At 41.6% G+C, this 18,359-nt stretch overlaps 1 protein-coding gene across 4 annotated transcripts in view; it reads left to right on the top strand.

Moving 5' to 3' along the window:
* The first annotated feature begins 15,877 nt into the window (after window positions 1-15,877).
* RGL1 (ral guanine nucleotide dissociation stimulator like 1) overlaps window positions 15,878-18,359 on the top strand; it is an 80,858-nt gene continuing 78,376 nt past the window's right edge. For 2 of the 4 annotated variants that reach the window (XM_050712181.1, XM_050712180.1), the window contains exon 1: window positions 16,951-17,061. Coding sequence is in view for 2 of the 4 variants with exons in the window: in XM_035537326.2 (XP_035393219.1) it covers window positions 16,032-16,058; window positions 16,951-17,061 (138 nt within the window). In the remaining 2 variants the exon portion in view is untranslated. Of the gene's footprint in view, window positions 16,059-16,950; window positions 17,062-18,359 lie in introns of those variants that run through there. The other 2 variants (XM_035537326.2, XM_050712179.1) reach the window with 2 other exon arrangements.

The raw sequence follows: 18,359 nt of genomic DNA, 5'->3' as shown, positions 1-18,359 counted from the left end.
CGTATACTCTAGCCTCAGCACATCAATCAGGTGGTGATGCAGAACATATATTTGTTGCTTTGTGTTGCTGTTGGTATTTGTTAGTGCTGGAGGCTGGGTTCAGGCTCAGACATTGCAGTAGCTGCTGCTCAAGCCCATTGTCCAGGTCATCCCTGCACAATCTTTACAACAGGTCCACTTTTCTCATTAAAGCTGTTGTTCTAGTTGCCACTTGATAGGAAGCTTTTTCCACAGCTTGGTGATTGTTGGCTGGGGTTGTTAACGAGTTTTGTGTTATCATGTGAGACTGGATGCATTTCTTTAAAAAATGAGCTGAAAATAACATTGTACAAAAGTCATCACACATTTCTTCGTCAATAATTCTTTGTTGGTTTCAGCCTCTGTTTATGTGAGGAACTGTTCCTAGGCCTTAATGGAGAATAGGAAGTCACTCCAGCTGTTTTCCTCGTGTTGGCACTCCGTGCTGAACAGGAATTGCTGAGCAAAGAACATCATTTCCCCAGAGAGGTTTGCTGGGGTAGCACAAAGGCAGTCTGGATTTTTTTTAATTGAAAGTTCCTGCCAAATACTATCATCAAGGGGTGGGGGAGGGAGGAAGAGAAAGAAACACATGGAGTCTGGAGTCCACTTGGAAGAGCAAGAAACCTGCTTGGGAAAGCAAAAGAGCAATGTTTTTCCCTGCTGAGCTCTTGGTTTTTAATATATAAACACTTACCCAGAAAGGAGGGCTGTTTTTTTCTTCTCTTCTGTGAATCTTGATTCTAAATATTGCCTCTCCAACAAAGTTGGAGGGATTGTGCAACTTTGCACTTGGTTTTGGACTGGCTAGTGGAACAAAAATAAGCAGAATTCTTTCTCTTAACTGGGTGCCAAATTATCAACTGACACATCACGCACATTATAGTGATAAATGCACGTCTGGTTGTGGATTGCAGCAAGCTTAAATTCTCTTTTCTTAAAAAAAAATAATATTAAAGATTTTAAAGCAATGGCTTTTTTTGATTCCTTTTTGCTTTGCAAAGGAAAGGTTAAGAAAACAAGCCATAAAGAATGCTTGACAAGTATTCTGGCAAAGAGGAAGATACAGAGTCATTTCACTCCTTGCTTGCTAGGTTTCATCCAGGATAAATCTGCAAAGACTGAAACATGCTGCTACCTTATACTGTCTGCTCCTGGATGGGAAATGCATCTGGTGGTTTATTCCAGTCCTCACAGTGCTGGTGACAACCTTATTAAGTCCCTTATTTTATTTAATGCTTTCTGATATTCTTGCTGGCAGTGTTGCTAAAGAATTGCCTTGCAGTTTGAATAGTCATCTCTAGCAAGGCAGTTTCAGGTAAGAGATTATCTTTGGATGAAAGACTGTATGTTTAAACTCATACTTTGAGGATCCTGCAAAATGCCTGTGATGGGGAAGGCAGCTGTGGATATAGCAAGACTGACAAATTGCTTATGCAGTGCATATATTGCTCCCGTTGTGGACAGCTATGCAGTAGCTATGCAGCCTTTGCAGAACAAGTTCCCCCAAATTCCAAGTCAGTGTTCATCTTTTGTTGTTGTTTTCAGTGTTTTCTAATATAACTGCCTCATCTTTAATTGTCTGATCTAGGTTTTTATTTTTCAATTCAGTTCATCTTCCTGAGCACAGCAACTTATTGCACAATTAATTTGCCATTTGTAATACTCCCTTGAAAAGAGTATCTTCCATCCTGTTTATTGGTGTGTTTCCAGCTGATCTCTGGAGAACAAAACAGTTGGTTTGAACTTTTGTGTTACAGTCTTCAACCTCAGCCAAGTTTTAAGTTTTTTTTTTTTTTTTTTTTTTTTTCTCCCTGTGGAGAAAGGGTGTTTGACTTCAACTGGGTCTTTGTCTATCTGAAAACTTCAACATACCTCATTTGTAATGTCATCCCAATACAACGGCTAGGGTTTGAGTTTGGTAAATAATGCTCTGCTGCCAGTAAGCTGGGTGATTGTTTAGAACAGGACAAAACTTCCTGCAGTCTGGCTTGCTTGTTGGTAGGCCTTCTTACCTTTTCTCTAATACAGCTGGCTTTTATGTTCATGTACTAATGATAGTAGTAGGCACATATAAACTGAAGTACATTTCACATCTGACCCTGTGGTGGTCTCAGAAATGGGTTCGATCTGAGGCTTCATATACCTAAAACTTGTTTACTTTAAAAACACCAAGTATCGTGTTAGTGTACCCATCACAAAGCACACAGAATAGTTTTTTGTTTGTTTGTTTTTTGATTTATAATTTTACTTGGAGGCAGGCAGTGGAATTTCTCCTAGTGGAACATCGAGTCATTACATGTCTTTTTACTGTTGTGATGCTGTTCAATTCCTCTATTTATATAGATATATTTTTTCTAACATAATATTCTAGACCTGGATTCTCTCTAAATTTTTCCACTCTGCTGGTATCTGAATGCAAGAGGATTTCCCCTTCACAGGGTTTTGTTTATGTTTTTATTTTGCTTTTTGGACTTAGCAAAGATCATCTGTAAGAGAAATAGGGGAACTTTCAAAACACAGGCTGTTTCCTCTCATTGTCTAGAGTCTTAAGCATTTTGGACTTCCATCTCCTTCCTGTCTTTTGTCTCTGAGTTGATAGTGTTGTCTTTAAATAAGTTCAAATAAAAATAGATGTAATAGAGCTGGAAATAGAAACTAGTATCCCTAAATGCATGTCTTTGCTGTCTGAGCACAATGCTCCAATAATAATAAAACAACGTAGTCCCAGAGGGTACTAAAGTGTTTACAGACTGTGGTTCTAGTCCTGTCACCTTTCCCTTGCAAGTAAATTCACCAACATCCCTATCAGCACTTCTTCAAGGAATTGTTATAGGTACTACAGCAGCAGCCAACCTGCCAGAACACAAGCAGTGGGGGATTTCTCTTTAGCTGAAGAAGCTTCTCCCAAAAGTTCAAAGAACTTTTTGGTAGGCATCGGTAGGCATCCAAACTTGTTTCAGTGCATTGTGCTGTAATAATCTACACCAGAGTGGCATCAAATGGCATGACTGTTGGATATTGGTCTCTCTGGATCCATGGTATATATGGTATATATGGTATTTTGTATTGTAATAGTGCCCGAAGGTCACAGCTAGCTGTATCATCTTGTCCTGGACCCTTTGCAAGTCTGTCTTGAAGAACATAATGAAAATGAAAAGGCAGCACAGGGGCAGAGCAAGCAATAGGAAAGATGTAGGGCAAAGTACGAACGTAAATGCTGGCAAGAGCAAGTATTTGTAGATCACTAGTGATACGCATCAATTACAGGTTGCAAATCTTTTAATATTTGTTAATAAAAGGAAATATTGTTCCTGTCCCACATGTACTTTATGTCATTGTTTTGAAATGCAGATGCATATTTTCGGGTCAAAACAAAGGTGTGTCTTGTCTCAAAGGTGGTTTTATCAGTTTGAAATGGATACCAAGTGTATATTAGTAACATGCAAAAGAGAATTTAAGTTTAAAAAAGCTTAGCAGTGAAATTGACCATTGGGAGCTTGTGGTAGGCACTGATCTGTGAGAAGCTTCTAAAAGGCAAAAACAAGGAGAGTCAGTTATCAAATTCTGAGGGATCTGAAAAGTGGCTATCAAATAACTGAGTGGGAAAGAAGGTCTTAATGCTGCATTTTAACTGATCTAAGGGGTAGGAATGTGAGCTGTGGAAAGCTGAGTTTGCAGTAGGCAGAAGAGTAGTAACAGCATAAAGTGAAAAAGGTTGAAGCTGAGATATGCTGGTAAAACAGGTCACTTTGAGAAGCATATTTAGTACCCGTTTTCTTAGTCTAGAGGTGTCCTAGTCAAGGAAGTCTTAGCATATAGCATGTGCTAAGCACGGCAATCAAGAGTAGAAGTAGAAGAAGTAGAAGTGCTACATAAGAGAGCCAGGAATGGGTGTTGGGTGTACATGACCATGCCAGCAGCTGTGGGAGACTGGCGCTGTGTCTAATGAACAGGACTGAGCATTCTCCTTGATAGATAATGATCTAATTCAATTGTTGTGTTTCACAAGACAGAAACATAATGGACTTTGAAAGTAAATGCAATTAAAAACTGCCTTTCCGTTGTCTTCAAATAGGCACAGAGCTCTTCCTTCAAGTACCTGGTTCTTCACAGCTTAAGTAGAAGATAGTGTAAGAGCAACCCACTTGACCAACGTCTGGGGCACAAGTGTCTACTGACTGCAGAAGGCAAGTCACTGGCATATGGACTGTTGCATCAGACTATGAGATATTTTAGAGATGGAGGAGGTAAAAACATACAACAACAACAACAACAAAAAAAAAAAAGCAAAAGCCCCAAACCCTACCCTTCCCCAGACTGGATTTTACTGCACTGCATTATAAAGATACCCTTTCTGATTTAGGGATTTCTGTGTTTAAGACTGTGATAGCTAATAAATCCCTCACATCTGAGTTCTTGGGAAGTGGTATGTATGATGAAACAATGCTACGTGTTTGCCAAGGGATCAGTACATATATTTCTAACCTTAATCGTTCCATATTTATTTACAGTTCTCTTGTTCCTTGCTTCTGCCTGCAAATCTAAACAGTGCTTAAAAGAAAGTTGTGGAATAGGAGTCAGATTTAGTGGTGCCCACTTGTCTATGTTGCAGGGCTACAAGAAGGTAATAAAATCCTCACAGGGTTTGGTGAAATCTGATAGGATGAATGCAGCATTAAAGAAAACAAGGGACCCATAGATAAGCTGAATTCTTGCTTCACTTCAATTATTTTCTTTTTAATCTAATGAAGAGAAGAAAAAAGATGACAACTCTGGCTTCCTGTTTTTTGAGCACTAGGAAAAAAGTAGGGTCAGTAGCCTAAGCCAACTGGAAAATTAGATTTTTCTCACATCTTCACTACAAGCTGAATGGGAGCCTATATTCTGTTTTCTGTTATGCTAGTGGGAATCCTTTGTTGGATTGGATTAACAGCATTGTGATCTGAGAGAAGAGAATTGCACAGAGTGCCTGTCTTACATGAAAGCTTGCAAGAATTTGTTTTAGATCTGGCTGAGAAACCTTTCCGTGGCGTTCAGCAGCCTTCACCATCCAGAAGAGCTCTCTTAAATGACAGGTATTCAGCAGGCTTCTTAAAATGGGGTCTGAGAAGTTCGGAGTATTTTGAAATATGTCCCACAATACACGGGACCACAGTTTTTAAGTTTAATATGGGTCACTTAGATTGAAATGGAAAATAAGATAAACTGCGATAATAATACAAACGTTTATGATTATTGTTTTCTTGTTATTTTAATGACCTCTTAGAGGTTAGCAGTGTTGTGTCTATGCATAACTTTCAGAAACACCAAGCTTTTTTTTGGGGTTCACTACTCACAAGACAGTTTTATGGTGATTTTTCCTCATGTTTTAATTCTAAACTATGGAGTTACTTTTCCATCTTTGAATTGTGATGTCTAGCATATATAATGCCTTTGAAAACATGTAATTACTGGGATTTGCTGTAGGAACAGTATTTAAATTGAAATTCTTCATTTACTGTTTCTGGAAACTATGTATGCATGAAGCGAATGAGTCAAACTTAAGACATGCCATCTGATTATAACTCAATGTGTGGGAGGGACAAAGTCCTTGTGCTTTGAACTAGTTAGATATAAATACAGAGCTAGCTGGCAAAGGTCTGTTCGGAGCAATGGGAGGCCCCAGATAGAGTGGGAAGAACTTCCAGTATCCTAGATAATAGACACTCTCATATAATTATTAAGCCTAGTGTCCTCTGGGGAGTACTTGGATTAAAGGACACCAGAGTGATGCAGACTCCTAGGGGAGGAAATATTTCTTTTTAAGAGGTAAAATGAAAAAAAAAAAAAAGACTATGGAGTGAAAACTAAGAAAATCAGAAATCCCGATAGTCAACAGAGGTTTATACTGTTTAAACATACCGTTACAGGGCCATAAAAGGCATATGTGCAGTATATCTGTAATCAAAGCAAAAAGAAACAGCAGAAGGCAAAAAAAAGTTAGGTTTGTAAATGGGAAGTTCTGAGAGCTCTTTTAATCAAATCGTTAGATTTCTTGCTCTGGAAACTGAAGTTGCTAGAAAAGAGCATGAAGTACAGCAAATAATTTGGGAATGAGGGGGAGGATTGAGTAACAACTAGCTAATAGTATAAATAATGAATTTGTAAATTTATTGAAAGCAAGAAGCTTCTTATGGAGAATCAGGCCATAGATGGAGATGAGTGCAGTTAGAAAAATAAGAATTTTGCTAAATCCACCCAATATGTGTTTGTACTATGACCAGCCAAATTAATTATTAAACCTTGAAAAAAAAAATAAAAATATGAAAGGCAGAGAAGGCAATCATTTGAGTGATACTTTGTATGAGCAAGCCATTTGATCCCCAGTTGAGGAAAAGAGTTCTCTGTCTTTCAGCTGATGGATACATGATAATCCATTCATATCACAATGTCTGTAAGAATTTTTTCTCATATTTTTTGACTTGTTTTATGATGCTTTGTAAGAGCTGTGGCAGAAAACTCAGTATTTGCAATATTGATGATACTGAAGAGAAAATCGTGTGTGTGCAAGTGTAAAAAAGATGTGAGAAACCATCTTTTCCCCCAAAAAAGGATGACATCAGTGAGCTCCCCCTTACTGTCTTCTCCTTTGCATGCACACTTACCTATTCCCCTTTGAAGCAATAAAGGAGCAAGGCCCCATTATTTACAAACAGAGCAATCTCAACAGCATAAGCAACTTTTGCTTCTTAATGTGCCCTGGCAGCCAGGAGGGCCAACGATATCCTGGGATGCATCAAGCATGGCATCGCTAGTCGGTCGAGGGAAGTGATTGTCCCGCTCTACTCTGCGCTGGTGCGGCCTCACCTCGAGTACTGTGTGCAGTTCTGGGCACCACAGCACAAAAAGGACATTAAACTGTTGGAGAGTGTCCAGAGGAGGGCGACGAAGATGGTGAAGGGCTTAGAGGGGAAGACGTATGAGGAGCGGCTGAGGTCACTTGGCCTGTTCAGCCTGGAGAAGAGGAGGCTGAGGGGAGACCTCATCGCAGTCTACAGCTTCCTCGCGAGGGGGAGAGGAGAGGCAGGCGCCGATCTCTTCTCTTTAGTCACCAGTGATAGGACCCAAGGGAATGGTGTCAAGCTGAGGCAGGGGAGGTTTAGGCTAGACATCAGGAAGAGGTTCTTCACCGAGAGGGTGGTCACGCACTGGAGCAGACTCCCCAGGGGCATACTCACGGCACCAAGCCTGTCGGAGTTTAAGAAGCGTTTGGACTGTGCTCTCAGTCATATAGTCTGAATTTTTGGGTAGACCTGTGTGGTGCCAGGAGTTGGACTTGACGATCCTTGTGGGTCCCTTCCAACTTGGGATATTCTATGATTCTATTAATACCCCTCTTTCCCTCAGGACAGCTTTGTTTCAAGCACTGTGCAGTATCTGAATTCTTCACTTGTTACCTCTTCAGAGCTAAACCCTTGGCTTGGTAAAGCTGTTCTGTACCATCTTCTTTACAAAGAATCACAGAAATGTAGAATCATCTAGGTTGGAAGAGACCTCTGAGATCACCTAGTCCAACCTCTGACCTAACACTAACAAGTCCTCCACTAAACCATATCACTAAGTTCAACATCTAAATGTCTCTTAAAGACCTCCAGGGATGGTGACTCAACCACTTCCCTGGGCAGCCCATTCCAATGCCTAACAACCCTTTCAGTAAAGAAGTTCTTCCTAATATCCAACCTAAACCTCTCCTGGTGCAACTTTAGCCCATTCTCCCTTGTCCTGTCACCAGGCACATGGGAGAACAGACCAACCCCCACCTCACTACAGCCTCCTTTAAGGTACCTGTAGAGTGCGATAAGGTTGCCCCTGAGCCTTCTCTTCTCCAGGCTGAACAATCCCAGCTCCCTCAGCCGCTCCTCATAAGACTTGTTTAGTCTTACGACTCAGTAGGAAATTACTGAATGAAGCATCTTACCATGTGGCATTATATTTACTTTTATTTTTATGAGATATGATTGAATTACCATGAAAGAGTGGTAATCTCAGCCAAATCATAATCAGTTCAGGTATAAGTCCTATGCCTGTGCTACCGGCTGAGTGTGAATGTGGGCTATGGTGATGCAAGGACTGCTGCATAATCCAGATCTCTGTCTGGCTGAAGTCACCAGCTTGTCCTGAAGCCCAGCTGCATGCCAAGGTCAGCCCTGTTTGACCGTGGCTTGGGAGGACTAGTGGGGAGCCATCGTCCTCTTCAACCTCAAATGCTTCCAGAGTGTTCCCTTTCCACCATTTTTCATACACTTTGTGCCATGATGATTTTGTTATGAAGCTTACAGGTTTAAACATTTCGGTCTGCTGTTTTATGGTGCTGTATATTTTGTCACTGTACGTACACATCTGATGTTTCTTGGATATATAGGCCTTCTTTTTTCAGTCTTCCATAACTTTTTGTTGGAGGAGGGAGTAATAATTTTTATTAGTTCTCTGTAGGCATTGGAGTTGATTCTGGTCACAAGACAATGTAAATTGGGAGAAATGGAATTAACATCAGGAGAATTATCCACAGTCAATTTTGTACTTGTGCAATGTCTTTTTATATGATTAAAATATTTCTTCGCAGAAAGTTTTAAAATTGTTCAAATGTAGCCCTTGGACTCTGCTCAAAGGTGAATTTTTTTGGAAAGTTTGAGTGAAAACATTTCATCCATGTGTAAGTATGAGGAAAGTGGAAAACTATTTTTCCCTTCCAATAAAGACTTTTTGCTGCTCTCTTTTGAACAGCTCTGCAGTAAGTGTGGCTGAGGCCCATATGCCAAAATTTGGCATTGAAATAGCCATAGCTGTGAAGTGTCTTAGTTTTGGCTTTGATTTGACTGAGTTATGGGCTTTAGAAAATCATGTACTCAGCATGAAAATCAGGGTTTTGCTTCTTCCTGCAAAGGTTGTGAAGGGTGCAGTCAAGAGGATTTGCTGTGAAGAAGCACCTGAGTGGCTACACAGCACGAAGCCAGGGAAAGATAGCGCTTTGGAGCAGCAGGGACATGCAGGACCTAAGAGAGGAGCAGAAGGACTCGTAAAGTGTTTACAGCCAAAAGTAAAGTTTTGGTGCGCTTTGTGATGTGTGTTACTGAGATTTGAGTGTTCCTGCTCCTACAGGTCATTTCCAAAGAACCAGATAGGTTTCTGCATGCTCAGTAGGGGGCAGGTTTGAGATCAGACTCAGAGACGCTGCAGCACTACTTACGCTCCTCTTGAGTCAAAAAGTTCAGGGTATGTGGAATAAAATATGCCAGTGTTTCTCCATGTGGTGTTGCAAGTGGTGTTTACTGGTGACGTGACCACAGTTTTGCAAGCAACATTGCTTTGAGTCTTAACAAATAGAACTCTATGCACTTGCTCCTCTTGAGTGGAACAGATATGCCACCAAGATCTAAGATTATACAAAAACATCCCATACCCTATTGGGCAGCATAGTTTGTGAAACAGTGCATGCTTATCTAATTGCAATCACATGTGAAATGAGAGGTCAATGGAAGGCTGTGTGTGCTTCCTTAACTACATAATTTTTTGACTTAGCATTGTTAATTAGGCAGCCTTATGAAACATTAATGTAGTTTTATATGGGAGCTCTGCTGCATTTCCTCTGGCATTTTACAATGAAGCTGGTTAATATTTCCAATTACTTGAAGGCCTCTGTTTAGTTCTAGTGTCAATGAAGATGGAGCATGATGAACTTGTATATCTCGTTCTTTACTGAGCTGCTACTACATTGTCACATCTTTTAACACTGTGCAGGGCGAATGTGGAACATTTTTTTTCCCTTTTTGCAGAGGAGTACGGATCACAAAGGTTGCAGACAGTGGAAGATCAGGCATTTGGTGTGTAATATAACGTTTCTTTGATTAGTCAGTGGTTTGAAATTAGAATTTAATTTTTGATCCCAATAATTTTTCTTCCTGGTTGACACATTGTAACAGTGCATCTCATTCATTTAAATAATATGAATATGCAAGTTAATTTATTTTCAAATGAGGAAGACAGAGGACCTGACTTACCTCTATTACCCTTTACATCAGCACACAGTATGCGCAAAGTACTGCTGCTGTACTGATGGAAATGACTGCGTGAGATGTACGGCAGAGAGCTGCTTTGTGATGTAAAGGACCTTTAGTGTAGGTAGGATTGTAGCACATGGGATGTTAAGTGGATCCAAAGGATTCCCTGGCAAACTGTAATTGACAGGAAAGCAGGAACTCAGGTGTGCACAGTGTAAAGGAATATTATCAGGTGATTTTCATATGGAAGCTGTAGTAAAGAGCTCTCTGCAGCCAAGCTACAGGTCAGAGACCGCAGTCATTAAAACACAATATGAGACTGGTTTGTGTTCACATTTCTGTAGTCTCTGCATTGTGTAGCTTTTGTGGCTCACTTGCATGTGAATTTTCTTAACTTTTAAAATGGCTTCAATCTTAAGAACTGTAGTCTGCAGCACCTATTAGTTATCAAATTGAGGGTATGTGCCATAAACAGAAAGCATGGACTAAATGTGGTTATAAAGAAACTAGACCACTAATAATTAATGAAACAGCATTAACAGTATTAATAGAAGCAGTGTTTATTTCCTTTTGTAGGCATGCACTTCTAATGCACAATCCATCACAGGGGTGTCTCTTTGTACGTGCTTTATTCTATATCATAGACTCCGATACTTTCTATAGGATGAACGCAAAGATTGTCTTGTGAAATCCTCTCCTCTGAATAACAGTTGCACATGTTTAGGTAGTGCCCTTGAAGTGGTAGCCATTGCTGCCTTTTTTTAAGGTAATATCCGAACAATGTTTAAGGGAAATATCTAGCATATCCAACGTACAAACAGTTCTAGCCCTGGCACAATCAAGCACCCGGGAGTGCAAACTGCTTGAGCTGGCAGTGCTACTGACAGGAACATAGTGAAACTTATGGTTTTGTAATGCAAGGGGTGTTTGCCCTTTTTTGGATGATAATTTTCCAGTGCCACTAATTTGCATGTGGTGCTCTGGTACCTGGCTTCTTTCCTTTTAGGCTACGCGATGCATAGCTTTTCACGCAGAAGCTGCCTAGTGCGATTCTTACAGCACCTGGTTACTTTGTCCTTTTCCTTTGTTCTCCTGAATGTTTTCCTTTTTTGGGGATCTCTGACTTCTGTTTCGTCTTCTCCTTCTGCTAGGCCCCTAGTAAAAGCAGTAAGACTAGCTGTTCTTTATTTCCAGCTGGTTTATAGGTCTTTTGCTTTGTCTACTCATGAAAGCGCCTGCGTGCCAGCTGTAGCAACAGCTGAAAACAAGGAAAAATCATCACTCTGTGTGACTAACTTATTTCTCTGTGGACAGTCAGCAAGTTCTGGGCTGTAAGTGGTCAATGATCTGCAGTTTGAGAATTTTCCAAACCCCAAAGTATTTCCTTATATAACATTTCACTGTGAGAAGCATAAGGTTGTGTTTACAAGTGGATTTGTATTTCTTTCTTGTTGCGAGGGGGAAGGAATACATGCTCAGATCTTTGAGAGGAACGACTCTGATTCAGTAGAAAAGGCAGACACAGGGCTTGATTATGACAGGAATGTAGCTATTGCATGCAAACATGATTTGGAAAGAACCAAATATTTAACACAATGTTGACCATGAGTGTTTTTCGTGGGTATAGATCAGTTTCAAGATTAAAGTCTGCTGAAAGAACAAAGCAGCAGTTCTAGTAACTCAAGTTGCAGGCTGTTCTTCGACTTTTTCATGCGTCCTTCTGTCCTTGAAACCTTTACAGAACATCTTTTAGATTAATCAGATCCTGCTTTGTCTTCATGTTTTCCTGTGCTTTCTGATCCCATCTCCTCATCTAAAATAAGTTGTTGAACACTACATAATGGCCTTAGAATGCAACTAAATGAAAGTAAAGTACAATGTATGCTTTCCTCCCCTTTTTAGAATTGAATAATCAGTCTTTGGATGTAAGGTACATTTTTAGGAGTCTAGACTGAGCATACTCATTACTCTCTACAAGACCAAGATAAATACATATATATGCATACACAGACATGCGTGTTTTGGTAAAAGCTAATGACAAAAGCTTCCTAGAGTATGGAGTTAAAATGGGCCCTTCCAAATTTATAGTCAGCCAGCACAGTATGCCTCATTTACTTTGAAAGACTACCAGTCTGAGAGAACTTTCTTATATACTTCACATAAAAACATAGTTGGATCTATGAGAGCTGATGATATAACTATGGACAAGGTCTGTAGAAGATATAGTATATTATATATACATATAATTAAAACATTATATATAATATGTAAAATATACATTAACTTGACCTCTTTGTTTAGCTGGAAGGTAAGTAAATGCTGTGGCATAAGAAAGGTACACCATGTTGGAAAACATTGTCCTATACCCTGTCAGTTGCTTTAATGAAGATACCACCCAAACCTACAAATATCCTTTTACCGAATGAGACAGTTATCAATAAAATCCAGACTTCCAAGGAACTAGAAAACTGCAAATATTACAGTTGGCAGATGATTTGGATAACCAGTTTTTCACTGAAAATCTGCTGAAAATGTGATTTATGGGCTTTCTGCAGTGAAATGGTTGATGTAATTCTTGTGGGGAGAAGATTCAGTCCTATGGTGGATTGAACCTACCGCTCTTTTTGAGTTCAGGGTCTAGGCTCCAGTTCATCAAAGAATCTTAAAACTTTAGTTCCTTTGATGCAAATGTTTCAGCTTATGCTAAGGTAAAGCCAGCACTGACATGCTTTTCTGAGCTGGTATATGCGATAGGGACTAAAGTAAGATGAAATGAATTTGTCAGGCTAAGTTGTGCTGTGTGATGTTCTGGTCCTCTTGCTTGCAGTTTTCCACTCCGAAATAAAGCAGTTAATGCAAACAGTTTCTAGACGCTTAATCATGCAAACTGACTTAAGGCGATAAGTAAACAAACAAACAAAAAAACTAGATTCCGATTTCTATCAAGCAAATACTGACAGCAGTTTCCACAAAAGGCACACGATTTAAATACCAGTGTGGTTTTTTTTTTTTTTTTTTTTTGCTTTGCCTCTTCCTCAAAGAGCAGTAACTCTTAGTGTAGACAATCATTTTTTCCTCCAAGCCAATTCTGATATTTCCCTCCCTGATCAGCTGTCTGAGGACACGACAGAACCAAATATCCCATTGTATATGTATCATCTTAAAGGCTCACTCTGAAATCTGTTGAGCTGGGAAATAGCTGCTTCTAAGATGTTTCTACTTTTATGCATGAGTTTACTGTCCATGACAGAAAAGGGTGGATGATGCTGGAAAGACCCAGATAACACTCTGCCTTTATTCATTTATTAGAAAGGTGTGTCTGTGCTTAATGTTACAGAGTCCAGGTTGCTAAAACTTATTTGTTGCTAAAAATTATTTAGAAAATAGTCAACTCTAAGCATGACTAATGACAAGTCTAGTTAATAAAAAAGGGTAGATTTTTAGCTACTTGCTAAACTAGATGAGTTAATCTGGTACTCCTTGCTAAAAGAGTCTCTGTTTGTCACTTGACAGTGACCAAGAGGATTTGGAAACATCATCCGTAAGAGGGCTTATGCCCTACCTCAAATTAAAAGTGCTGAGCTTGTCTCTCCATAAGAAGGTGTTCCATAAGGACCCAGTCTGAAATTTTTAGTTTAGCAGAAGCTAAATTGGGTCAAATATGTGGGCTTCTTCCCAGTATATTAACTTGCTGCCATTTTCTTGCTTTTAGAGAAATAGTTAGAAATAGTAGCTGTTTTTTTTTTATTGCCATTCAAAGTTATGGTTTTGGCACTAGTGCACTTACTGTGGCACCCGAACATCATACCGTGAAAGAACTTTCCTTTCAGTACTGGGTAATTATTTGGCTTTGCTGTTATATTCCTTGTAGCTGGATATCCATTTTCATATGCTAACATATACTTGTCCTATTCAATTGCAATTTGTTCTGAAACGGCTTGCATGCCTGCTGGGCTAGCTATATGAATTCAATGCAGACTCCTTTTTTGCACCTAAAAATTATTATGTGGAAAACCATATGCAAAATCTAAAGCATTCTAAAGGCTGTGTACAGTTTTACAGAAGCCAAGGGACTTTGGAAAATCTAGACTTTAATTTGTGTGCTACAGTAAATTTTAGATTAATAAGTTTGTATCTTCCTCAGCACATTCTGGATCACTTCAGTATTAGGCAAATAAACTAAATGCACAGCCTGTAAAATCAGATCTGTTCACCCGTAACAACACAGCTCAAGCTTAGTTTCATAGCTTAAAATACTGTTTCTTACTTTCATATGCTTCCTCATGTTAGCAGCTGCAAGTCTCTCTGAACCAGCATAGCTCCTGACATAACTGGTAATAACACTTATGTATAAATATGTTAATATGCTGCTTGTTAGAGCTCATGTTGAGGAAATCTGAACTCTCTGGTTCAATTCTTACCTCTTTCACTGACTTGTACAATAATTTGTGCACTTAACTTTTCTTTGCTTTCATTTATAAGTCCAAAAAACAAACAAACAACAACAGCAACAAACAAACAAACAAAAAAAGATGCCAGCTCAAGAGGCATCTTAAATTAGTGTTTTTAAGGTGTTTTGAGATCCTTGTGTTACCATGCTGATGTCTGCAGCTATTGCTTGTACAGGGAAGACAGTCATGGTATATGCAGGCTTGTCTGTGAACAAGGGATGCCCCATTAGAAAAATAAGGATGTTTTGGTTTTAGCCTTTATCAAGATGGGAGGTGGGAAATAAATAGACAGTAGTTTGTTGATTACAGAATCAAGATGAGAAGTTTTTCTTGTTGGGTAGCTGACAGGTACCTCGGAGGGAGGCTGAATTGAAAGAATTGTTTTAGGTAGCTCTCCCTTCCTTGCACTAGTAGATGATAGAAGCACCAAGGTATGGGTCTCATGGGGCAGCACAACAATCAGTGCCTTCTGTTGTGTACATTCAAGCTTAACGTTGCGCTGGTGTCTAGTGGACTTAGAGAAGGTCCAGCCAGCAGCCTCTTGGAGGGCTGTGGCTGCTGCTGTGATGGTAGGCCTCATGGCTGAGCAACGAGGAGAGGCTGCTACTGTGTGTTATTACTTTGCAGGGGCAGGAGTAGGAAGGGGTTTTTGGTTTGGTTTGGTTTTGTTGGGTTTTATTTTTTTGAGGTGAGACAGGTGGAAAGAGCCAGGATTTGTTTCCTGATGTACAGGTCAAACGGGTAGGAATTCCTTCCCCCATCTCCTGTTTCCCATCACCCTAAAACTTATCTCCCCTGACCAGGAGCTCAGTCCCATTCCCCTACATCGCTGCCCACGCAGCCCTCATCTGCTCCACGTTCCTCACGACCCCGCTGCTTATCGCAGTTTTCTTATCTTCTGTTATGCCCCTCCTGCATGTCCCCCGGCCCCTCTCCTTCGGCCTCCCTGGCGCGGGGGAGCGGCTGCAGGATGGGGGGTTGCGGAGGGCTGCACGGGCCTGCGGCTAACACTGGAGCAGCTCGAAAATCCCCCTGGGGGACTGAGGCATGGCGCCGGGCCCGACCTCAGCCCTCTTCGTCTCCCACCTGCCGCCCTGTGGCCCGGACTGCCACCCCGTGCCCCCCGCCGACGGTCCCCGGTGTCCTCCCCCCCCGGGCCGCCGCCTTTGTCCGTCCCGGCCCCGCTCCTGTCAGGCGGCGACCAGCGGGCAGCGGCCGCCCCGCTCGCTTCCGACGCGGCTCCCGGCCCGGGAAAGCCAAGCGGCGTCAACTTTCGGGCCGGGGCTGCCCGCGATAAACAGGAAGCCCCTCGGCGGGGCCGGGGCCGGGCTGAGGCGGGGCCTGGCGCTGCCGCCTCCCGCCCGCCTCCCTCCCGCGCCGCGGAGCCGAGGGGCCGCACGGCTCGGCCCGGCCCGCGGCGGCGGCCGCTGACAGGGCGGAGCGGGGTTGGCGCCCGGCGGCGGCGGCAGCAGCAGCAGCAGCAGCAGCATGCCCCGTCGAGGCGCCCGGCGAGAAACTGAGGATGAGATTTCTGTGGAGAGCTAAAATGGTAACCGGGTGCCGTTCCAGCCCCCCCCACCCGCGGGGTGCCGGTGTCAGGCGGGGGCGGCGGGGCTTGGGGGAGCGGGGGCCGGCCGGGCCGTGTGGCTGCGGGCGAGGGCGAGCCCCGAGTGGGGGACGGGAGGGAGCGGCCGCGGCGGGGCCCCGCCGGACACCCAGCGCCGCGCGCTCCTTTGTACGGCTGCTAACCCGGGAGGCGAGCAGTCACCCCAGCACATGTTAAACTTTGGAAGACGTTGGGCTCTTTTTTTATATTTCTTTCTCTTTTTTTTTTTTTTTTTTTTGGCGAGTTTTAAAGCCTCGGCTCTGTAAAGTTTTTGTAGCTTGAAATAATAGGTTTTGGGAAAGCAAACCGCAAGCGCTTTAGATCCCTCCTGTCAGAAGAAATAAAGGGTTGCTGTATTTTAGGTGCTTGTTAGCTTCGAAGTTTAAAGGCTGTCTGCGTAAGTAATTCAACAGTTTTAAAAAGTGCAATTCCTTCCGTAAATGAAAGGCCAAAGAGATTAATTGCTTTAGAAAAGAGGGGGTGGGAGGGAGAGGGAAGAGAGACTGCTAATCAAAACCAAACTATTTCCTTAGAAAAGACTTTATACAACTACTTAAAATATGTGCTAGTCTAGGAAAAAGAGCTAAATGGAAAGTCAGGGTATCTTGATACCACAGGAAAGGACAGCTTGCCAAGAATATCTATAGTGTTCCCTCAGTCTAAAAGTATCCTGTGTTGCTTTGATTGTTGTACATACTTTGTGCAGCCCATCTTCTGCTCTGAGCTCTGTGTGAAGCAATGGAGCACCTGGTATAGATTGTGGTTAGCAGAAGAGGGGAAAACGTTCCTTTCTCTCTCTCTCTCTCTCCCTTTTTTCTCTCTCTCTTCCTGGCAGAGCTCAATTCAGGACTGGGGTGAAGAAGTAGAAGAGGGAGCTGTTTACCATGTCACCCTGAAAAGAGTGCAGATTCAGCAGGCTGCCAACAAAGGAGCAAGATGGCTAGGGGTAAGTAATACTGGCGCAGTGGCATTTTGGCGTCGTGGACTTTGGGGCCTGCTCCAGGGAGCTGAATTCCACGTGAATTGCTATGATTTTGACTTTTAGCACTGACTGCTCTCACCATTTAAAATAAAAAACAACACTGATGAAGTTGTCCATCAGGGTCATCTGAAGGAACTCTCTCCTTGTGTTGGCTCTTCCTTTTTTACTAGTGTGTATAAAAACGATTTGACCAGTTGTGGCCGTGGATCAGATGATACTTAATGCAGAAATAAGGATCTTAGCTTATGGTTTGATCTTAACAGTTACCTCAGAGTGGGCTATGGCTCATTTCTGCTGCTAGAAATCTGGTTTGAGTACCCCAAACAGTCATGGTATTTTAAATAATGAGAGTCTCTCAAAAATTAGCAGAAACTTCTTCAAAATTTAAGTGAATGTATGTTTGGGTCTTATTTCAGTGTTGCTTCTTCAGTCAGATGAGATTGTTTGTATTCCCTTTTACTGGTCAGCATTTCTGCAAGAAGTACGGATATGTGCTGTTTTTCAAAGGTATATTTTAAAGCGCGAAGGTTTTGTGGTGAGTGAAATAAGCTTAAACTCACACGCAATTAATTTGGCATGCTGCTGAGTGCCTTCACCTTGTCAGGCCAAGTTCCTGTCTGATATAAAATGTCCTCACTTCATTGGAATCAGTGCGGCTGTGGCAGTTTGAGCCAGATCCTCAGGAGGTGGCTATAACTTTGGTACTATTTTATGTTAATAGATTTTCAGCAGGGTCAAAGGCAGTAACGTAAGAGCTTGGTTTGTGCTAGCATCCAGGTTGGTATTGTAAAGACTTTTAAAACTACCCAGAGATTTATATCAAATAGTTTTCCTGTGAAGTTTCATGACATAAAGTGATACAGAAATGCTGAAACCACAGTCAAGAAAGATAAGCAAATTTTGTCCTGCATACAGATAGTGCTTAGAATTTCCCCTTTCCATGTTTGCAAGAAGTACACAGAGTTCTAATCAGAACAGATAATTTCAAATCTGCTTCCTTTGAGTGGCAGATTCCCCATCTCTGCCTCCTGTTTTTACCAGGAGGTGGGGGAAAATATTAGAGAGTATTTTTGAATTCCTGTAAATTTCCCAGCTAGTGGTTTTGAAAGAATTGGAGATCATTGTGAGTAAACTTGTGTCCCATAAGCATACTTCAGAAAAATAGTATTTTTTCCTGTTTCAGAGGTGGTGTTCCTTCTGTGTAGCAGGAGGTTGCGAAGTCTTGGTCATACTTGCAAAGTGAGAGTGTGTATGTGTTCCTC

Source organism: Cygnus atratus, chromosome 8 (assembly GCF_013377495.2).
Source record: "Cygnus atratus isolate AKBS03 ecotype Queensland, Australia chromosome 8, CAtr_DNAZoo_HiC_assembly, whole genome shotgun sequence".
NCBI lineage: Eukaryota > Metazoa > Chordata > Aves > Anseriformes > Anatidae > Cygnus > Cygnus atratus.
Note: the sequence above shows the minus strand (reverse complement) of the source record. Positions and strands in the feature narration are given on the sequence as shown.